The following is a 22311-nucleotide window of genomic DNA, read 5'->3' as shown; positions in this document are numbered from 1 at the left end:
ACCGCGTCCTCGGTCGGTGGCAGGCTCTTCCGCTTTTGCGACGCCTGGTGGCCACATGTCCAAGACCGATGGGTGAGAGACATTCTGTCTCAAGGTTACAGGATAGAGCTCTGCTCTCGTCCTCCGACTAGTTTCTTCAAAACATCTCCGCCCCCCGAGCGAGCCGATGCACTTTTTCAGGCGGTGAACACTCTGAAGCCTCGATGTCACAAGGAGACTTCCTAGCATCAATTGACATCAAGGATGCTTATCTACATGTGCCGATCGCACCCGAGCTTCAACACTTTCTGCGTTTCGCCATCAGGGACGAACACTTCAGTTCGTGGCACTGCCATTCGGCCTGGCGAGAGCCCCACGGATCTTCTCCAAGGTCATGGCAGCAGTGGTGGCGGTCCTACAGGGCCACTCGGTGATCACTTACCTAGACGATTCTTCTAGTCAAGACACCCTCCTGGGTGGCATGTCAACTCAACCTGACCATTGCTCTGGAGACCCTCCAGGGGTTCGGGTGGATCATCAAATTTCCAAGGTCAAAACTGACACCGACCCAATCACTGACTTGCCTCGGGATGGAGTTTCATACTCTCTCAGCGATAGTGAAGCTTCCGCTGCATAGTCAGCGTTCACTACAGACAGGGGTGCAATCTCTCCTTCGGGCCCAGTCACCCCTTGAGGCGCCTCATGCACTTTCTAAGGAAGATGGTGGCAGCAAGGGAGGCAGTTCCCTTGCGCAGTTTCGTCTGCGTCCGATTCTATCGGACACCGCAAATGGGACAGGAGGTCGACGTCCCTAGACAAGAACGTCTCTCTTCCCTTGCAGCAAAACCTCTCTTCAGTGGTGTCTTCTTTCCACTTCCTGGGCGGAGGAAAAATCCTTCCGGCCCCCAGCTGAGGCTGTGGTCACGACGGACGCGAGTCTGTCAGGGTGGGGAGCGGTCTTCCTCCACCACTCGGCTCAGGGAACCTGGACTCCGACAGAGTCCTCCCTTCATATCAATGTTCTGGAGATAAGGGCAGTGGATCTAGCCCTAAAGGTGTTCCAGCGGTGGCTGGAGGGCAGGCAGATCCGAATTCAGTCGGACAACGCCACGACGGTTGCGTACATGAACCACCAGGGCGGCACACGCGCAGTCGTCAAGCCTTCCGAGCAGTTCGGCGGATTCGGCTGTGGGCGGAAGCCACAGCCTCCACCATCTCCGCAGTTCACATCCCGGGCGTAGAAAACTGGGAAGCAGATTTTCTCAGTCGCCAGGGCATGGACGCAGGGGAATGGTCTCTTCACCCGGACGTGTTTCTAGAGATCTGTTGCCGCCGGGGAACGCCGGACGTCGATCTAATGGCGTCTCGGCACAACAACAAAGTCCCGGCATTCATGGCTTGGTCCAAGGATCACAGAGCTCTGGCGGCAGACGCGCTAGTTCAAGACTGGTCGCAGTTTCGACTGCCTTATGTTTTTCCTCCTCTGGCACTTCTGCCCAGAGTGTTACGCAAGATCAGGTCAGACTGTCGCCGCGCCATCCTCGTCGCTCCAGACTGGCCGAGGTGATCGTGGTACCCGGATCTGTGGCACCTCACGGTGGGTCAACCGTGGACACTCCCAGACCGACCAGACTTGCTGCCTCAAGGGCCATATTTCCTTCTGAATTCTGCGGCTCTAAACCTGACTGTGTGGCCATTGAGTCCTGGCTCCTAGCATCATCAGGGATATCTCCAGATGTCATTGCCACCATGAGACAGGCCAGGAAACCAACGTCCGCCAAGATCTATCACAGGACTTGGAGGATCTTCTTATCCTGGTGCTCTGATCAGGGTTTTACTCCCTGGCCGTTTACCTTGCCCACTTTTCTTTCTTTCCTTCAATCCGGAATGGACAAGGGCTTGTCTCTCGGCTCTCTCAAGGGACAAGTATCGGCGCTTTCCGGTCCCACCTTACAAGCGTCCGTTAACACCCTCGGATCTTAACAGGGTGCTGACGACTCTTCAGAAGCCACTTTTCGAGCCGATGCGGGATCTCTCTATCTCGCCTTTCGCAAAGGGTGGCCTTCCTAGTGGCAGTCACATCACTCAGAAGAGTGTCTCAGCTAGCAGCGCTGTCATGCAAAGCCCCCTTCCTGGTGTTTCACCAGGATAGGGTGGTTCTACGTCCGGTCCGGACTTTCTCCCTAAGGTATCCCCGTTTCATCTCAATCAGGATATCGTCTCCCCCTCTTTGGGTCCGCATCCAGTTCACCAATGTGAAAAGGATTTGCATTTATTAGATCTGGTGAGAGCACTCCGGCTCTACATTTCTCGCACGGCGCCCCTGCGCCGGTCTGATGCGCTCTTGTCCTTATCGCGGGCCAGAGTAAGGGATTTCAGGTTTTCAAGTCAACCTTGGCTCGGTGGATCAAGGAACCGATTCTTGAAGCCTACCGTTCTTTTAGGCTTCCGATTCCTGCAGGGCTGAAGGCCCATTCTACCAGAGCCGTCGGTGTCCTGGGCATTGCGACACCAGGCTACGGCTCGGCAGGTGTGTCAGGCGGCTACCTGGTCGAGTCTGCACACTTTCACGAAACACTATCAGGTGCATGCCGATGATTCGGCAGACGCCAGCCTAGGTAGGCGACTCCTTCAGGCGGCAGTTGCCCACCTGTAAGAGGGGGCCGTTTTTCGGCTCTTTTTATCGAGGTATTCTTTTACCCACCCAGGGATTGCTTTTGGACATCCCAATTGTCTGGGTCTCCCAATGGAGCGACAAAGAAGAAGGGAATTTTGTTTACTTACCGTAAATTCCTTTTCTTCTAGCTCCTATTGGGAGACCCAGCACCCGCCCCTATTCCCTTCGGGCTGTTGTTCTTTTGTGTACACATGTTGTTCATGTTGAATTGTTCTTTTGGTTCATGGTTTCAGTTTTCCGAACATCCTTCGGATTGAATTTACCTTAGACCAATTTATAAGTTTCCTCCTTCCTGCTTTGGCACCAAAACTGATGAGCCCGTGATGCACGGGAGGGTGTATAACAGAGGGGAGGGGTTACACTTTTTAAAGTGTAATACTTTGTGTGGCCTCCGGAGGCAGAAGCTATACACCCAATTGTCTGGGTCTCCCAATAGGAGCTAGAAGAAAAGGAATTTACGGTAAGTAAACAAAATTCCCTTCATTTGAAAAAAAAAAATACAAAAAGCCCCCCTCTTTCTCCAACTTATTAACCCCAAAACACCCAGGTCCGAATTAATCAACACGAGGTCCCATGACGGATTCCAGTTCTGCTATATACTGAAGGCACAGCGCGCAGGGACAGAACATGACCCCTCACTGTTGACTTCAGGCAGAGACTGAGCCACAGCATTGGGCGGTGGGATCTTTGAAATGCCGCTGTCAGACATTGATAGTAGCATTTAAATAGCTACAGAGAATTTATCAGCAGGATTGTCCCCCACCCAAAAACTATTTACATGTGCATTTAGCTCTTTCAAAGACAAAACACTTGACAAAGCACCGTACTATGTCACACATTGGAAAGTATTAAAAGTTTCTCACTCTGTTTAAAAGGGTTGTCCAGGGCTATATAATTTTTTTTTTTAGTATGGGCCTTAATACTAACAGGCAGGCAGCTGTTAACTCCCTGCCTGTTCTACCTGGCGCTGGCTTGGAGAGGTCATGGTCCACTCTTGCCAGCGATTCAGCTGCTCCACGCCAACAGAGCAGCTCTTTCTCTTCCGCTGTGCTCTGTCGTCAACGGGGTGCGACTGCCAATGTCATGCTGATTGTCGGTGCATTGATATATAGGCTGGTTTGGTGTGTAGTTTTGTATACCAATGTAAATGCTATTAGGTGACTTGTTAACCTTGTCATCACGTTCACATTTTAGATTTGAAAAGAAAGAAAACCTCACCGCCCAGGATTTCAGCTTTTGAAAGTGTGAAAAGAAATGCTGCCTCCATGCTGACAGGTATGGTCCATAGGTTTACACGCAGTACCTTGTAGTATAAGGCTGGGTGCGCACGTAGCGTAATTTCGTGCAGTTACGCTGTGTATTGCACTGTAGCGAAAATGCATGCGTCCTGCGTCCCCTGCACAATCTATGAAGATTAAGCATAATCCGTGCTCACGATGCTTTTTTAAACGCAGCGATTTGAGTGTCAAAAATTTAACAAATCCACTGTGCCTAAAAATGCAGCATGTCATTTCTTTCGTGGACTTTGGATGCTTCTCTCACTGTGTCTATGGGAGAGGCAGCATCCAGAGCGCATGAAATCGGCATCAATTCGCTGCAGAAACACTGCGTAATGGATGCAGTTTCAGCAGAAACACTGCATCTATTACGCAGTGTTTTTGCAGCGATTTGAAGTGCACATGCACTGCCAAATCGCTGCAGAATATTCAGCATTTACATGCGGACACAGCCTTAGGCTGGCATCACACGGTGCGATCTATCGTGCGATCACACGAGCGATCGTACCCGCCCCCGTCGTTTGTGTGTCACGGGCAATTAGTTGCCCGTGGCGCACAAAGTCGTTAACCCCCCGTCACACGTACTTACCTCCCGGACGACGTCGCTGTGGGCAGCGAACATCCTCTTCCTGAAGGGGGAGGGACGTTCGGCGTCACAGCGACATAACACAGCGGCCGGCCAATAGAAGCGGAGGGGCGGAGATGAGCGGGACACAACATCCCGCCCACCTTCTTCCTTCCTCATTGCCGGCGGGACGCAGGTAAGCTGTGTTCATCGTTCCCGAGGTGTCACACGTAGCGATGTGTGCTGCCTCAGGAACGATGAACAACCGGAGCACAGAAAGAGGAACGACATTTTGAAAATGAACGACGTGTCAACGAGCAACGATAAGGTGAGTATTTTTGCTCGTTCACAGTCGTTCGTAGTTGTCACATGCTACGATATCTCTAACGATGCCGGATGTGCGTCACAGAATCCATGACCCCGACGACATATCGCCCGATATATCGTACCGTGTGACGCCGGCATTAGACTGTTCATGCACAGCATTATTGATGTGGCTGATGTTTATCCTTACATTGTTGAAATGTACATTTGGAAAAAGGTCTTTAATGTACACAGCCATTGTATCCATAGGGCTCTACTCACCTGAGAGATACCAGAAATATCTCATTAGCCGCTTTTAAGCCGGTAGCGGACCAAATATTGGAATACTACTCAGATTTTCCTATTCTATGACAAAGCAGTGTTTAAAGGGATTGTCGATATTTTATTATTGGGCCCAAGGTGGTCAAAAAGTTAAAAAAAAAAAGAGAACGCTCACCTCCTGCTTCCCACTAGCTGGCTGGCTTCCGGCTCTGACATGGTTTGGCTGACACCACTGCAGCTAGTCATTTTGTTTGAACAGGAGGAAGCAGTTTCACTGCAGCGGTCACCTACACCTCATTAACCTTTGCCAGAAAAGAAAGTCAGGAAATTGGCATTTGTAGCTGTATAGACGAGCAATGTCGTCCTGGTAGAGGAGTAACCTCTTTTATTTACTTTGTGCTCGCTCACCCTGGGTCCATTGATAAAATGTCTTGAAGTAGTAGAATAAATGCTTTAAATAAGACACCTGGGGAATTAACTAGAATTAACTAGAGAACTAAGATACATAAGTTTGCAAATGTTTGTGCAATTGTTTTACTAGAATTTACCACTTTTGGCATTTTACACCAGCTCTGGAAATTTTCTGAAATGTTGGTGGAGCTTAGTGTGAGGGGCTGCGACCGAGCACGGCCATGACACAGCCATTATAATTTATGCCAGTAAGTGGCCAAAGGTCCATAATTGTAGTCTATCTCATGACTGGAGTACATTTGCATGGCAGCTAAATTATATACTGAATTTTATCAAGAGGTGTGCACTTCTTAAAGGAGTTGACCACAGAGGTTGACTACCTCACGTTAAGTGACCCACCCAAAAAAAATCCAGCTGAATTTGCATACAGCACCCCTGCTGGAGATGAGTATCGATTGTTTTTATGTGGGGCCTCAAAATAATTAAAGGGAACCAAACATCAGGATTTTCGTGTATAAGCTGCAGCCAGTGCAGTACTGGCACTATCAGGCACAGTGTGTACATACCATTAGGGGGCAGCTCGGGTGTTTAGGCAGTGAAATACAACTTTATAAAGTTTGAAATTTCGTGCACTTTTTGATTGACGTGTGCACCTCTGCAGATAATGTCCGGGCGGGTTATGCAGGAGTTCCCCGCCCCCCCACCAGCCTGTTCCTCCCTCTCTCCTGATGTCCGGGCGGGTTATGCACGTGTTCCCCGCCCCCCCGCGCCGCCTGTTCCTCCCTCCCTCCCTCTGGCTGTATGTAAATATCTAATCTTCAGAAACATGGCGCCGGAGTGGGCCTCTGCGCATAGCGCTTATCTCCGGCGCCATGTTTCTGAAGCCCCCGCATTACACAACTTGGTGTCTGAGAGGGCGGCGCCACAGCGATGTCACACCGGCTGGTGTGTTGCCCGGTGTCCTGGGGCGGCACGATACAGGAGCAGCAGGTAATCGCGTCCTCCGGTCAGCTGTTCTGTCCTGTTCTAATCGCGCGCGCTCCCGCGGTCACAACGGGCTGTGAAGAAACGAGGGCGCATGCGCCGCCCTCTCAGACACCAAGTTGTGTAATGCGGGGGCTTCAGAAACATGGCGCCGGAGATAAGCGCTATGCGCAGAGGCCCACTCCGGCGCCATGTTTCTGAAGATTAGATATTTACATACAGCCAGAGGGAGGGAGGGAGGAACAGGGGGGGCGGGGAACACGTGCATAACCCGCCCGGACATCAGGAGAGAGGGAGGAACAGGCTGGTGGGGGGGCGGGGAACTCCTGCATAACCCGCCCGGACATTAAGAGAGAGGTGCACACGTCAATCAAAAAGTGCACGAAATTTCAAACTTTATAAAGTTATATTTCTTTGTCGCTCCATTGGGAGACCCAGACAATTGGGTGTATAGCTTCTGCCTCTGGAGGCCACACAAAGAATTACACTTTAAAAAGTGTAACCCCTCCCCTCTGCCTATACACCCTCCCGTGGACCACGGGCTCCTCAGTTTTATGCTTTGTGTGGAAGGAGGCACACATCCACTCATGAATTCTCAGACTTTTTATGTCGGTTGGAAGAAAAGAGGACCCCCACGGGGTCCCTGGCATGTTCCCTTCTCACCCCACTATGTCGGCGGTGTTGTTAAGGTTGAGGTACCCATTGCAGGTACAGAGGCTGGAGCCACATGCCGTCTCCTTCACCATCCCTTAGCGGCTCTGGGAGAAGTGGGATCCTGAGCGGTCTTCCATTTACTGGGACCGTGCTCCATCCGCAGCCCCTGAGGGAACCTGCCGGACCGGAGCCTCTTCAACCCCAGGGACCGGGCCCTGCAACTTAAAGGTACTCTGTATCCCTGTCGGGGATCGTACAGAGAGCGCACCTTCTTCCCGGGAGCCGCGGTACTTTCTTTGTCGCTCCTTATTGGGAGACCCAGACAATTGGGTGTATAGCTATGCCTCCGGAGGCCACACAAAGTATTACACTAAAAGTGTAAAGCCCCTCCCCTTCAGCCTATACACCCCCCGTGCTGCCACGGGCTCATCAGTTTTTATGCTTTGTGCGAAGAAGGTCAGACATGCACGCATAGCTCCACAGCTTAGTCAGCAGCAGCTGCTGACTATGTCGGATGGAAGAAAAGAGGGCCCATAACAGGGCCCCCAGCATGCTCCCTTCTCACCCCACTCTTGTCGGCGGTGTTGTTAAGGTTGAGGTATCCATTGCGGGTACGGAGGCTGGAGCCCACATGCTGCTTTCCTTCCCCATCCCTCAATTAGGGCTCTGGGTGAAGTGGGATCCTTTCGGTCTCCAGGCACAGGAGACCGTGCTCCATCCACAGCTCCTGAGGACCATGCTGGATAGGAGCCGAGTATCGTTCAGGGACATGGCCCTGCTACTTTGAGGTACTCTGTGTCCCCGTGGGGACCGCGCACAGCAACACTCCAGCATTGCTGGGTGTGCTAGTGCACCGGGGACAGCAGCGCTGACTGCGTTTGTGCCATTACACACTTCAGCGTCGCTGAGTGTGTTCGTGTAGGGGGACTGCCGCGCTGACCGCCGCTGCCATGGTTATCACTGCGGCGCGGCTGGGACTGTTAGTGCGCCGGGGACTTCCGCGCCGACCGCGCTTATACGGCGGCCGCGCTTATAACTCGAGTCCCCGGCTTTTGCGGCCTAGTCTCGTTTTTTTCCCGCCCCCAGCCCTGCCAATCAGGGGAAGGGCGGGACGCTGTACAGGACGGCAGCACTGAGGGCTGGAGCATGCTTTGCATACTCCACCCCCCTCACTCTGCACAGTGGGGCACCAGTTCCCGCACTTTTCTGGGTCACGACCACGGCTCCCTCCTCTCCTCAGGGAGAACCACCTGTTAACAGTGTCCAGGGACGCCGGCAGCCATTCCTCTCAGCTCTGCTAACGCTGGAGAGGAGAGACAAGCTCAGGGAGACCCAGCCAGGATTTCTGGTGCCCACACAACCGCTTTGCGCAGGCGGTAAGCAGCACCTGTGGTGCTGGCCCCGCTAGTGCAGAAGTGTACTTATAGATTATATGATTATAGACTATACTTTACACTGTATGGTGCACTGTTGATTTTTGTCTATATACCCTCCTGTATTGTTCAGAGGAGACAACAGCATGTCGTCCACAAATAGCAAGGGTGCCAAAGCACAGGCTTACTATGCTGCCTGTGCAGCATGTACGGCTATACTGCCGGCAGGTTCCACTGACCCTCATTGTGTGCAATGCTCGGCCCCTGTGGCACTTTCTCAAAGAAGCCTTGCAGTCCAGGCCGGCATCTCAAGCCAGGGGCACTGTGGAATCATTGCCCCCTGGTCCCCCTCAGTTGGAACAGCAATGTCCTCCCGGGGTGTCTCATGGATCCCAGGGTGAGGTCTCTGACACGGACCGCAGCCCCAGACCGATTAAGCGAGCTCGCTATGATATCCCCTCGACATCATCACAATGTTCAGGGTCTCAGCGAGAGAACTCTCTGTATGATGAAGCGGAGGTAGCTGATCAGGATTCTGATCCTGAAGCCGCTCTCAACCTTGCCATAGTGAATGATCTTATTGCGTCCATCAATGAAATGTTGGATATTTCTCCCTCAGCTCCTCCAGTGGAGGAGTCAGCCTCTCAGCAGGAGAAATTCCGTTTCAGGTTTCCCAAGCGTACAAAGAGTATGTTTCTGGACCACTCTGACTTCAGAGAGGCAGTCCAGAAACACCGAGCTTGTCCAGATAAGCGTTTTTCCAACCGCCTTAAGGATACACGTTACCCTTTCCCCCCTGACGTGGTCAAGGGCTGGACTCAGTGTCCCAAGGTGGATCCTCCAATCTCCAGACTTGCGGCTAGATCCATAGTGGCAGTGGAAGATGGAGCTTCACTCAAGGATGCCACTGACAGACAGATGGAGCTCTGGTTGAAATCCATCTATGAAGCTATCGGCGCGTCTTTTGCTCCAGCATTCGCAGCCGTATGGGCACTCCAAGCTATCTCAGCTGGTCAGGCGCAAATTGACGCACTCACACGTACGTCTGCGCCGCAGGTGGCGTCCATAACCTCTCAAACGTCGGCATTTGCGTCCTACGCTATTAATGCTGTCCTGGACTCTGCGAGCCGTACGGCGGTTGCAGCCGACAATTCAGTGGCAATACGTAGGGCCTTGTGGCTGCGGGAATGGAAGGCAGATTCGGCTTCCAAAAAGTGCTTAACTGGATTGCCATTTTCTGGCGACCGTTTGTTTGGTGAGAGATTGGATGAAATCATCAAACAATCCAAGGGAAAGGAAACATCCTTACCCCAGGCCAAACCAAAAACACCCCAACAGAGGAGGGGACAGTCGAGGTTTCGGTCCTTTCGGGGTGCGGGCAGGTCCCAATTCTCCTCGTCCAAAAGGCCGCAGAAGGATCAGAGGAACTCCGACGCATGGCGGTCTAAATCACGCCCTAAAAAGACCGCCGGAGGTGCCGCTACTAAGGCGGCTTCCTCATGACTTACGGCCTCCTCACACCGCATCCTCGGTCGGTGGCAGGCTCTCCCGCTTTTGCGACACATGGCTGCCACAAGTAAAAGACCGTTGGGTGAGAGACATTTTGTCTCACGGTTACAGGATAGAGTTCAGCTCTCGTCCGACTCGATTCTTCAGAACATCTCCGCCTCCCGAGCGAGCCAAGGCTCTTCTGCAGGCGGTGGGCATTCTGAAGGCAGAAGGAGTGGTGGTCCCGGTTCCTCTTCAGCAACAGGGTCACGGTTTCTACTCCAACCTGTTTGTGGTTCCAAAGAAGGACGGGTCCTTCCGTCCTGTTTTGGACCTAAAACTGCTCAACAAACACGTAAGGACCAGGCGGTTCCGGATGGAATCCCTCCGCTCCGTCATCGCCTCAATGTCCCAAGGAGATTTCCTAGCATCGATCGATATCAAGGATGCTTATCTCCACGTACCAATTGCTCCAGAGCATCAGCGCTTCTTGCGCTTCGCCATAGGAGACGAACACCTTCAGTTCGCGGCACTGCCGTTCGGCCTGGCGACAGCCCCAAGGGTTTTCACCAAGGTCATGGCTACAGTAGTTGCGGTCCTCCACTCTCAGGGTCACTCAGTGATACCTTACTTAGACGATCTGCTGGTCAAGGCACCCTCTCAAGAGGCATGCCAACACAGCATCAACGTTACTCTGGAGATTCTCCAGAGTTTCGGGTGGATCATCAATTTTCCAAAGTCAAATCTGACACCGGTCCAATCGCTGACATATCTTGGCATGGAGTTTCATACTCTTCCAGCGATAGTGAAGCTTCCGCTGGACAAACAGCGTTCACTACAGACAGGGGTGCAATCTCTCCTTCAAGGTCGGTCACACCCCTTGAGGCGCCTCATGCACTTCCTGGGGAAGATGGTGGCAGCAATGGAAGCAGTCCCTTTCGCGCAGTTTCACCTGCGTCCACTTCAATGGGACATCCTACGCAAGTGGGACAGGATGCCGACGTCCCTAGACAGGAACGTCTCCCTCTCTCAGGCAACCAAAGCTTCCCTTCGGTGGTGGCTTCTTCCCACCTCATTATCGAAGGGGAAATCCTTCCTACCCCCATCCCGGGCGGTGGTCACGACGGACGCGAGTCTGTCAGGGTGGGGAGCAGTTTTTCTCCACCACAGGGCTCAGGGTACGTGGACTCAGCAAGAGTCCTCACTTCAGATCAATGTTCTGGAGATCAGGGCAGTGTATCTTGCCCTAAAAGCGTTCCAGCAGTGGCTGGAAGGCAAGCAGATCCGAATTCAGTCGGACAACTCCACAGCGGTGGCTTACATCAACCACCAAGGTGGGACACGCAGTCGGCAAGCCTTCCAGGAAGTCCGGCGGATTCTGCTGTAGGTGGAAGCCACAGCATCCACCATATCCGCAGTTCACATCCCGGGCGTAGAAAACTGGGAAGCAGACTTTCTCAGTCGCCAGGGCATGGACGCAGGGGAATGGTCCCTTCACCCGGACGTGTTTCAGGAGATCTGTTGCCGCTGGGGGATGCCGGACGTCGACCTAATGGCGTCACGGCACAACAACAAGGTCCCAACATTCATGGCTCGATCTCAAGATCACAGAGCTCTGGCGGCAGACGCCTTAGTTCAGGATTGGTCGCAGTTTCGGCTTCCTTATGTGTTTCCTCCTCTGGCACTGTTGCCCAGAGTGTTACGGAAGATCAGGGCCGACTGCCGCCGCGTCATCCTCGTCGCTCCAGACTGGCCGAGGAGGTCGTGGTACCCGGATCTGTGGCATCTCACGGTCGGCGAACCGTGGGCATTGCCAGACCGACCAGATTTGCTGTCTCAAGGGCCGTTTTTGCATCTGAATTCTGCGGCCCTCAACCTGACTGTGTGGCCATTGAGTCCTGGATCCTAGCGTCTTCAGGATTATCTCAAGAGGTCATTGCCACTATGAGACAGGCTAGGAAACCAACGTCCGCCAAGATCTACCACAGGATGTGGAAAATATTCCTGTCGTGGTGCTCTGCTCAGGGATTTTCTCCCTGGCCATTTGCCTTGCCCACTTTTCATCTCAATCAGGACATCTCCTTACCCTCGTTTTGTCCTCATCCAGTTCACCAATGTGAAAAGGATTTGCACTTGTTAGATCTGGTGAGAGCACTCAGACTCTACATTTCTCGTAAGCCGCCCCTGCGCCGCTCGGATGCACTCTTTGTCCTTGTCGCTGGCCAGCGTAAAGGGACACAAGTTTCCAAGTCAACCCTGGCTCGGTGGATCAAGGAACCAATTCTCGAAGCTTACCGTTCCTCGGGGCTTCCGGTTCCCTCAGGACTGAAGGCCCATTCTACCAGGGCCGTGGGAGCGTCCTGGGCCTTGCGACACCAGGCTACGGCTCAGCAGGTGTGTCAGGCAGCTACCTGGTCGAGCCTGCACACCTTCACGAAACACTATCAGGTGCATACCTATGCTTCGGCAGATGCCAGCCTAGGTAGGCGAGTCCTTCAGGCGGCAGTTGCCCACCTGTAGGACGGAGCCGTTACGGCTCTATTATGAGGTATTATTTACCCACCCAGGGACTGCTTTTGGACGTCCCAATTGTCTGGGTCTCCCAATAAGGAGCGACAAAGAAGAAGGGAATTTTGTTTACTTACCGTAAATTCCTTTTCTTCTAGCTCCAATTGGGAGACCCAGCACCCGCCCCTGTTTTTTGTATACACATGTTGTTCATGTTAAATGGTTTCAGTTCTCCGATATTCCTTCGGATTGAATTTACTTTAAACCAGTTTATAATTTTTTCCTCCTTCGGGCTTTTGCACCAAAACTGATGAGCCCGTGGCAGCACGGGGGGTGTAATATTTTAGTGTAATACTTTGTGTGGCCTCCGGAGGCATAGCTATACACCCAATTGTCTGGGTCTCCCAATTGGAGCTAGAAGAAAAGGAATTTACGGTAAGTAAACAAAATTCCCTTCTTTAGAACTGAGAAGGCCGGTGGACTTCCGCGCCGACCGTGCCTGCTTGTCGGCCGCGGCCTCAAATTTAGTCCCCGGCTTCACCGGGGCCTAGTCACAAAAATCCCGCCCCCGGGCCTGCCTGTCAGGGGTAAGGGCGGGTTCTCCGGCATGACGTCGGAGGTGAGGGCTGGAGCATCCTGCATGTCTTCCTCCCCCCTCACTGACCACTGTGGGGACCCCAGATTCCCGCTCTTGGCTGGCGCCGCCCTCGGCTCCACTCCTCCCCTGAGAGCTCCGGCGGCCATTTTCTGGCATTCTGCCGGTGGATGCTTCTCAGTGAACAGCTCAGCAGCTCCGGGGGATCCAAGGCAGGGAATCTGGAGGACACGCTCCGCTCGTTAGCGGTCGGTAAGCCACACCGGTCACCCGGTGCTGGCCCCCCTGGGGTGCCGGTATAGATACATATATATATGTTTATTCAATAGATATATATATATATATCTGTTCGGTCAGTCCGTATACCTTGGTCCCTATATACCCTCAGTTGGTCACTCTCCTAGGAGACAACAGCATGTCGTCCACAAGGAGCAAAGCTACTAAGGCACAGGTTTTTTTCGCGGCCTGTACCTCTTGTGGGGCTATGTTGCCTGCGGGATCCACGTACCCTCACTGTGAGCAGTGTTCAACTCCTGCCACGCTTGCTCAGCCGGAGCCTCGGGCACTGGTGGGCCCCTCGGCTCAGGTAGACCCCCCTGCTCCCCCTGAACATGCAGGGACAGAGTCACAGGGGTTGGCCTCTTTTGCTGAGAAACTCTCTCAGTCCCTTTCTCAATCCATGGCACAGTCTTTGGACAAATGGTCTTCTAGGCTCCTGGAGGCATTGCAATCCAGACCGGTCCCTTCACAGGCCCCGGTTCCTGTTAGCTTGTCTCCTCCAGGCCCCTCTCGGTCCGCGCCGCAGCGCGCTCCCAGGTTGGCCCCTAGGTCTCAGGCGCAGGACTCCTGCCCGGACCGCAGTCCCAGACCGGCAAAGCGGTCCCGCTGGGACTCTTCCCCGTCTTCCTCACGCTGCTCGGAGATCTCTCTCCCCCGCCTCCTCCTGTGGAGGAGTCGGCTTCGCAGCAGGAGAAACACCAGTTTCGGTTCCCCAAACGTACGCGAAATACGTTTTTTGATCACTCTAACTTCAGGGATGCTGTCCAGAAGCCCAGGGCGGTCCCGGACAAGCGCTTTGCTAAACGGTATACTGACACGCGTTATCCCTTTCCATCTGAAGTTGTTAAGGGCTGGTCTAACTCTCCCAAGGTGGATCCGCCAGTCTCCAAATTGGCTGCTAGATCCGTTGTGTCTGTTGCAGATGGCTCATCCCTGAAGGATGCCACTGACAGACAGATAGAGCTCTTGGTGAAGTCCATCTATGAGGCCACGGGCGCGTCTTTCGCCCCGGCCTTTGCCGCTGTGTGGGCTCTCCAAGCGATCTCGGCTTGTCTGGCTGAGATTAATGCTGTCACACGGAATTCTGCTCCGCATGTTTCGTCTTTGACTTCCCAGGCGTCTGCTTTTTCGTCCTACGCCATGAACGCCGTCCTGGACTCCGCTAGCCGAACGGCTGTAGCATCCGCTGACTCCGTGGCAGTCCGCAGGGCCATGTGGCTGAGCGAATGGAAAGCAGACTCGGCTTCCAAAAGGTTCTTAACTGGTCTGCCTTTTTCTGGCGACCGTTTATTTGGCGAACGATTGGATGAGATTATTAAGGAATCCAAGGGAAAGGAATCCTCCTTACCCCCAGTCCAGACCTAAGAAGCCTCCGCAACGAAAAATACAATCAAGGTTTCGGTCCTTTCGTCCCTCCGCCAAGCCACAATCCTCCTCGTCCAACAGGCCGGAGAAAGGCCAGAGGAACTCCTATGCGTGGCGGTCCAAGTCACGCCCCCAAAAGGCCGCAGGAGGCACTGCCTCCAAGACGGCCTCCTCATGACTCTCAGCCTCCCCTAGCCGCATCCTCGGTCGGTGGCAGGCTCTCCCGCTTTGGAGACGCCTGGTGGCCACATGTTCAAGACCGATGGGTGAGAGACATTCTCTCTCAGGGTTACAGGATAGAGTTCAGCTCACGTCCTGCGGCTCGTTTCTTCAGAACCTCCCCACCCCCCGCTCAGGCCGATGCACTTTTTCAGGCAGTGGACGCTCTGAAGTCAGAAGGTGTTGTGATCCCCGTTCCCCCTCAGGAACGTGGTCACGGTTTTTACTCCAACTTGTTTGTGGTGCCCAAAAAGGACGGGTCATTCCGTCCCGTTCTGGACCTCAAGCTACTCAACAGACATGTGAGAACCAGACGGTTTCGGATGGAATCTCTCCGCTCAGTCATCGCCTCGTTGTCACAAGGAGACTTCCTGGCATCCATCGACATCAAGGATGGTTATCTCCATGTGCCGATCGCACCCGAACATCAACGTTTCCTGCGTTTCGCCATTGGGGACGAACACCTCCAGTTCGTCGCATTGCCCTTCGGCCTGGCAACAGCCCCACGGGTTTTCACCAAAGTCATGGCATCCGTCGTGGCGGTCCTACACTCTCAGGGCCACTCGGTGATCCCCTACTTGGACGATCTCCTAGTCAGGGCCCCTTCTCGGGTGGTGTGTCAACAAAGCCTTACCGTCGCTCTGGCGACTCTCCAGCAGTTCGGGTGGATCATCAACTTCCCGAAATCCAAGTTGACACCAACCCAATCACTGACTTACCTTGGGATGGAGTTTCACACACAGCCAGCGTTAGTCAAGCTACCGCGGGACAAACAGCTTTCTCTGCAGGCAGGGGTGCAATCACTTCTTCGGAGTCAATCACACCCCTTAAGGCGCCTCATGCACTTCCTGGGGAAGATGGTGGTAGCTATGGAGGTAGTGCCGTTTGCACAATTTCATCTACGGCCACTCCAATAGGATATTCTCCGCAAATGGGACAAGAGTGCGGCTTCCCTCGACAAGAACGTCTCTCTTTCCCTCGCGACCAAAACATCACTTCAGTGGTGGCTCCTTCCCAACTCTCTGTCGGGAGGAAGATCATTCCTACCCCCTACCTGGGCTGTGGTCACCACGGACGCGAGCCTGTCAGGTTGGGGAGCGGTTTTTCTCCACCACAGGGCTCAAGGAACCTGGACTCCGATAGAATCGTCCCTTCAGATCAATATTCTGGAGATAAGGGCAGTATATCTAGCCCTATTGGCTTTCCATCGGTGGCTGGAGGGCAGGCAGATCCGAATCCAGTCGGACAACGCCACTGCCGTCGCCTACATCAATCACCAAGGCGGCACTCGCAGTCGTCTGGCCTTCCAGGAAGTCCGGCGGATTCTGCAGTGGGTGGAAGACACAGGCTCCACCATCTCCGCAGTTCACATCCCGGGCGTAGAAAACTGGGAAGCAGATTTTCTCAGTCGTCAGGGCATGGACGCGGGGGAATGGTCTCTTCACCCAGACGTGTTTCGGGAGATCTGTCGCCGTTGGGGAACGCCGGACGTCGATCTCATGGCGTCACGGCACAACAACAAGGTCCCGGCCTTCATGGCACGGTCTCAGGATCACAGAGCTCTGACGGCGGACGCGTTAGTGCAGGATTGGTCGCAGTTCCGACTGCTGTATGTGTTTCCCCCTCTGGCAATGCTGCCCAGAGTACTACGCAAGATCAGGTCCGACTGCCGTCGCGCCATTCTCGTCGCTCCAGACTGGCCGAGGCGGTCGTGGTATCCGGATCTGTGGCATCTCACGGTGGGTCAACCGTGGGCACTTCCAGACCGCCCAGACTTGCTGTCGCAAGGTCCGTTTTTCCATCGGAATTCTGTGGCCCTCAACCTGACTGTGTGGCCATTGAGTCCTGCCTCCTAGCGTCTTCAGGGTTATCTCAGGATGTCATTGCCACCATGAGACAGGCCAGGAAGCCAACGTCCGCCAAGATCTATTATAGGTCTTGGCAAATCTTCCTGTCCTGGTGCACTGCTAACGGTTTTTCTCCATGGCCGTTTGCCTTCCCCACATTCCTTTCGTTCCTTCAATCTGGAGTGGACAAGGGTTTGTCCCTCGGCTCTATCAAGGGCCAAGTGTCAGCGCTCTCCGTGTTTTTTCAAAAGCGTCTAGCCAGGCTTCCGCAGGTCCGCACGTTCCTGCAGGGGGTCTGCCACATAGTTCCACCTTACAAACGTCCGTTGGAATCTTGGGACCTTAACAGGGTCCTGACGGCTCTTCAAAAGCCGCCTTTTGAGCCACTGCGGGATGTCTCTCTCTCCCGTCTTTTGCAGAAGGTGGCCTTCCTAGTGGCAGTCACGTCTCTTCGGAGAGTGTCTGAGCTTGCAGCGCTGTCATGCAAAGCCCCCTTCCTGGTTTTCCACCAGGATAAGGTGGTTCTCCGTCCGGTCCCGGAATTTCTCCCTAAGGTGGTATCCCCTTTTCATCTAAATCAGGATATCTCCTTGCCTTCCTTTTGCCCTAATCCAATTCACCAGTGTGAAAAGGATTTGCACTCTTTGGATCTAGTGAGAGCACTCCGGTTCTACATGTTTCGCACGGCGCCCCTGCGCCGTTCAGACGCGCTCTTTGTCCTTGTCGCTGGCCAGGGTAAGGGCTCTCAGGCCTCCAAGTCAACCCTGGCTCGGTGGATCAAGGAACCGATTCTCGAGGCCTACCGTTCTTCTGGGCTTCCACTTCCTTCAGGGTTGAAAGCCCATTCTACCAGAGCTGTAGGTGCGTCCTGGGCTTTGCGGCACCGGGCGACGGCTCAGCAGGTGTGTCAGGCAGCTACGTGGTCTAGTCTGCACACTTTCACGAAGCACTATCAAGTGCATACCTATGCGTCGGCTGACGCCAGTCTAGGTAGGCGAGTCCTTCAGGCGGCGGTTGCCCACCTGTAAGAGGGGGCCGTTTTTCGGCTCTTTCGATTGAGGTATTCTTTTACCCACCCAGGGACTGCTCTTGGACGTCCCAATTGTCTGGGTCTCCCAATGGAGCGACAAAGAAAAAGGTAATTTTGTTTACTTACCGTAAATTCCTTTTCTTCTAGCTCCTATTGGGAGACCCAGCACCCGCCCCTGTGCCCTTTGGGCTGGTTGTTCTTTTGTGTACACATGTTGTTCATGTTGAATTGTTCTTATGGTTCATGGTCTTCAGTTCTCCGAACATCCTTCGGATTGAATTTACCCTAGACCAATTTATAAGTTTTCTCCTTCCTGCTTTTGCACCAAAACTGAGGAGCCCGTGGTCCACGGGAGGGTGTATAGGCAGAGGGGAGGGGTTACACTTTTTAAAGTGTAATACTTTGTGTGGCCTCCAGAGGCAGAAGCTATACACCCAATTGTCTGGGTCTCCCAATAGGAGCTAGAAGAAAAGAAATTTACGGTAAGTAAACAAAATTCCCTTTTTCACTGCCTAAACACCCGAGCTGCCCCCTGATGGTATGTACACAATGTGCCTGATAGTGCCAGTACTGCACTGGCTGCAGCTTATACACGAAAATCCTGATGTTTGGTTCCCTGTAGGGGTTAATTTACAAGTCTTGCTCCAGTGAACCAAAACTGGTGGACATATAGCATGTCTTGATGTATTCCACCCCTTAGTTGTGTAATATATGGCTTCAGTCACTTCATAAGTTATTCATCAAGTGTAAAAAAAATCTACATGTTGTCATGAGATCTGCCACCACTCCTTTCTCATCATGGTTATACAGTGTGTCCACCAATATCATGTCCACCGCCATTAAATTGAGAACGGCGGCAGCTATAGGCATAGAAGTGGTGTCTAGGTATAGTAAAGTAGCCATGTGCTACGCAATGAAACCACCTATAGCGCCACCTGGTGGAAAACAACGGAGTTAGCATTTCATATCTCGAAAACGGAACGAGATAGAGAACAAAAGTGAATTACAAAGTTGTAGGGCATCATCAATTCAATACGAATCGACACCTTGCATACAGACATGCTATGATTAGAACGTGTAAAGCTCACAAGGCTGCGGACGTGAAGCGATACCTCATGGAGACCTTCCTACAAGTCATTGGGTATGGTGGCTGTGTGGAGTGGCCTTCACGCTCACCTGACCTGACCCCATTGGACTTCTTTCTGTGAGGTCACATCAAACAGCAGGTGTATGCGACCCCTCCACCAACATTGCAGGACCTACGACGACGTATCACAGATGCTTGTGCAAACGTGTCACCTTCCATATTGCACAACGTGCAGCAAGATACAGTATGCTGTCCAGAGTCCAGATGTGCATTGCAGCTGACGGGGGCCACTTTGAGCATCAAAGTTAAATGAGCGCCATATGCGTGACCAGCATTCAATGTTTTGGGGGGTCATGGGTTTCATATCATAGCATTTCAGAGTTTACAGAGCCCATTTATATGTTGCAGTTTCTTCTTTTCTTTGTCGCTCCATTGGGAGACCCAGACAATTGGGTGTATAGCTTCTGCCTCTGGAGGCCACACAAAGTATTACACTTTAAAAAGTGTAACCCCTCCCCTCTGCCTATACACCCTCCCGTGGACCACGGGCTCCTCAGTTTTATGCTTTGTGTGGAAGGAGGCACACATCCACTCATGAATTCTCAGACTTTTTATGTCGGTTGGAAGAAAAGAGGGCCCCCACGGGGCCCCCGGCATGTTCCCTTCTCACCCCACTACGTCGGCGGTGTTGTTAAGGTTGAGGTACCCATTGCGGGTACAGAGGCTGGAGCCACATGCCGTCTCCTTCACCATCCCTTAGCGGCTCTGGGAGAAGTGGGATCCTGAGCGGTCTTCCATTTGCTGGGACCGTGCTCCATCCGCAGCCCCTGAGGGAACCTGCCGGACCGGAGCCTCTTCAACCCCAGGGACCGGGCCCTGCAACTTAAAGGTACTCTGTATCCCTGTCGGGGATCGTACAGAGAGCGCACCTTCTTCCCGGGAGCCGCGGTAGTTTAAAACTGAGGAGGCCGGTGGACTTCCGCGCCGACCGTGCCTGCTTGTCGGGCGCGGCCTCAAATTTAGTCCCCGGCTTCACCGCGGCCTAGTCGCAAAAATCCCGCCCCCGGGCCTGCCTGTCAGGGGTAAGGGCGGGTTCTCCGGCATGACGTCGGATGTGAGGGTTGGAGCATCCTGCATGTCTTCCTCCCCCCTCACTGACCACTGTGGGGACCCCAGATTCCCGCTCTTGGCTGGCGCCGCCCTCGGCTCCACTCCTCCCCTGAGAGCTCCGGCGGCCATTTTCTGGCATTCTGCCGGTGGATGCTTCTCAGTGAACAGCTCAGCAGCTCCGGGGGATCCAAGGCAGGGAATCTGGAGGACACACTCCGCTCGTTAGCGGTCGGTAAGCCACACCGGTCACCCGGTGCTGGCCCGCCTGGGGTGCCGGTATAGATACATATATATATTTATACAATAGATATATATATCTGTTCGGTCAGTCCGTATACCTTGGTCCCTATATACCCTCAGTTGGTCAGTCTCCCAGGAGACAACAGCATGTCGTCCACAAGGAGCAAAACTGCTAAGGCACAGGTTTTTTTCGCGGCCTGTACCTCTTGTGGGGCTATGTTGCCTGCGGGATCCACGTACCCTCACTGTGAGCAGTGTTCGACTCCTGCCACGCTTGCTAAGCCGGAGCCTCGGGCACTGGTGGGCCCCTCGGCTCAGGTAGACCCCCCTGCTCCCCCTGAACATGCAGGGACAGAGTCACAGGGGTTGGCCTCTTTTGCTGAGAAACTCTCTCAGTCCCTTTCTCAATCCATGGCACAGTCTTTGGACAAATGGTCTTCTAGGCTCCTGGAGGCATTGCAATCCAGACCGGACCCTTCACAGGCCCCGGTTCCTGTTAGCTTGTCTCCTCCAGGCCCCTCTCGGTCCGCGCCGCAGCGCGCTCCCAGGTTGGCCCCTAGGTCTCAGGCGGAGGACTCCTGCCCGGACCGCAGTCCCAGACCGGCAAAGCTGTCTCGCTGGGACTCTTCCCCGTCTTCCTCACGCTGCTCGGAGGACTCTCAGGAAGACGAGGCGGATGTGGGAGCTCAGGGCTCTGACCCTGACTTCGCCCTTAACCTTGATACACCTGAGGGGGATGCCTTAGTAAATGATCTTATCTCATCCATCAACCAGGTGTTGGATCTCTCTCCCCCGCCTCCTCCTGTGGAGGAGTCGGCTTCTCAGCAGGAGAAACACCAGTTTCGGTTCCCCAAGCGTACGCGAAATACGTTTTTTGATCACTCTAACTTCAGGGATGCTGTCCAGAAGCCCAGGGCGGTCCCGGACAAGCGCTTTGCTAAACGGTATACTGACACGCGTTATCCCTTTCCATCTGAAGTTGTTAAGGGCTGGTCTCACTCTCCCAAGGTGGATCCGCCAGTCTCCAAATTGGCTGCTAGATCCGTTGTGTCTGTTGCAGATGGCTCATCCCTGAAGGATGCCACTGACAGACAGATAGAGCTCTTGGTGAAGTCCATCTATGAGGCCACGGGCGCGTCTTTCGCCCCGGCCTTTGCCGCTGTGTGGGCTCTCCAAGCGATCTCGGCTTGTCTGGCTGAGATTAATGCTGTCACACGGAATTCTGCTCCGCATGTTTCGTCTTTGACTTCCCAGGCATCTGCCTTTTCGTCCTACGCCATGAACGCTGTCCTGGACTCCGCTAGCCGAACGGCTGTAGCATCCGCTAACTCCGTGGCAGTCCGCAGGGCCATGTGGCTGCGCGAATGGAAAGCAGACTCGGCTTCCAAAAGGTTCTTAACTGGTCTGCCTTTTTCTGGCGACCGTTTATTTCGCGAACGATTGGATGAGATTATTAAGGAATCCAAGGGAAAGGAATCCTCCTTACCCCAGTCCAGACCTAAGAAGCCTCCGCAACGAAAAATACAATCAAGGTTTCGGTCCTTTCGTCCCTCCGCCAAGCCACAATCCTCCTCGTCCAACAGGCCGGAGAAAGGCCAGAGGAACTCCTATGCGTGGCGGTCCAAGTCACGCCCCCAAAAGGCCGCAGGAGGCACTGCCTCCAAGACGGCCTCCTCATGACTCTCAGCCTCCCCTAGCTGCATCCTCGGTCGGTGGCAGGCTCTCCCGCTTTGGAGACGCCTGGTGGCCACATATTCAAGACCGATGGGTGAGAGACATTCTGTCTCAGGGTTACAGGATAGAGTTCAGCTCACGTCCTACGGCTCGTTTCTTCAGAACCTCCCCGCCCCCCGCTCAGGCCGATGCACTTTACTTCCTGGGGAAGATGGTGGCAGCTATGGAGGCAGTGCCGTTTGCACAATTTCATCTACGGCCACTCCAATGGGATATTCTCCGCAAATGGGACAAGAGTGAGGCTTCCCTCGACAAGAACGTCTCTCTTTCCCTCGCGACCAAAACATCACTTCAGTGGTGGCTC

The 22311-nt window shown here is 53.7% G+C and overlaps 1 protein-coding gene across 1 annotated transcript in view; it reads left to right on the top strand.

The window, feature by feature from the left end:
* The window catches only part of DMRTB1 (DMRT like family B with proline rich C-terminal 1), a 50270-nt gene that overhangs the window by 12946 nt on the left and 15013 nt on the right, over positions 1 to 22311 (top strand). Inside the window, exon 2 of the mRNA XM_075320128.1 lies at positions 3851 to 3931. Coding sequence (XP_075176243.1) covers positions 3851 to 3931 — 81 coding nt within the window. The remainder of the gene's footprint in view (positions 1 to 3850; positions 3932 to 22311) is intronic.

Source organism: Anomaloglossus baeobatrachus, chromosome 8 (assembly GCF_048569485.1).
Source record: "Anomaloglossus baeobatrachus isolate aAnoBae1 chromosome 8, aAnoBae1.hap1, whole genome shotgun sequence".
In the NCBI taxonomy this organism is placed as follows: Eukaryota; Metazoa; Chordata; class Amphibia; order Anura; family Aromobatidae; genus Anomaloglossus; species Anomaloglossus baeobatrachus.
This window is presented reverse-complemented; position numbering and strand designations above follow the sequence as displayed.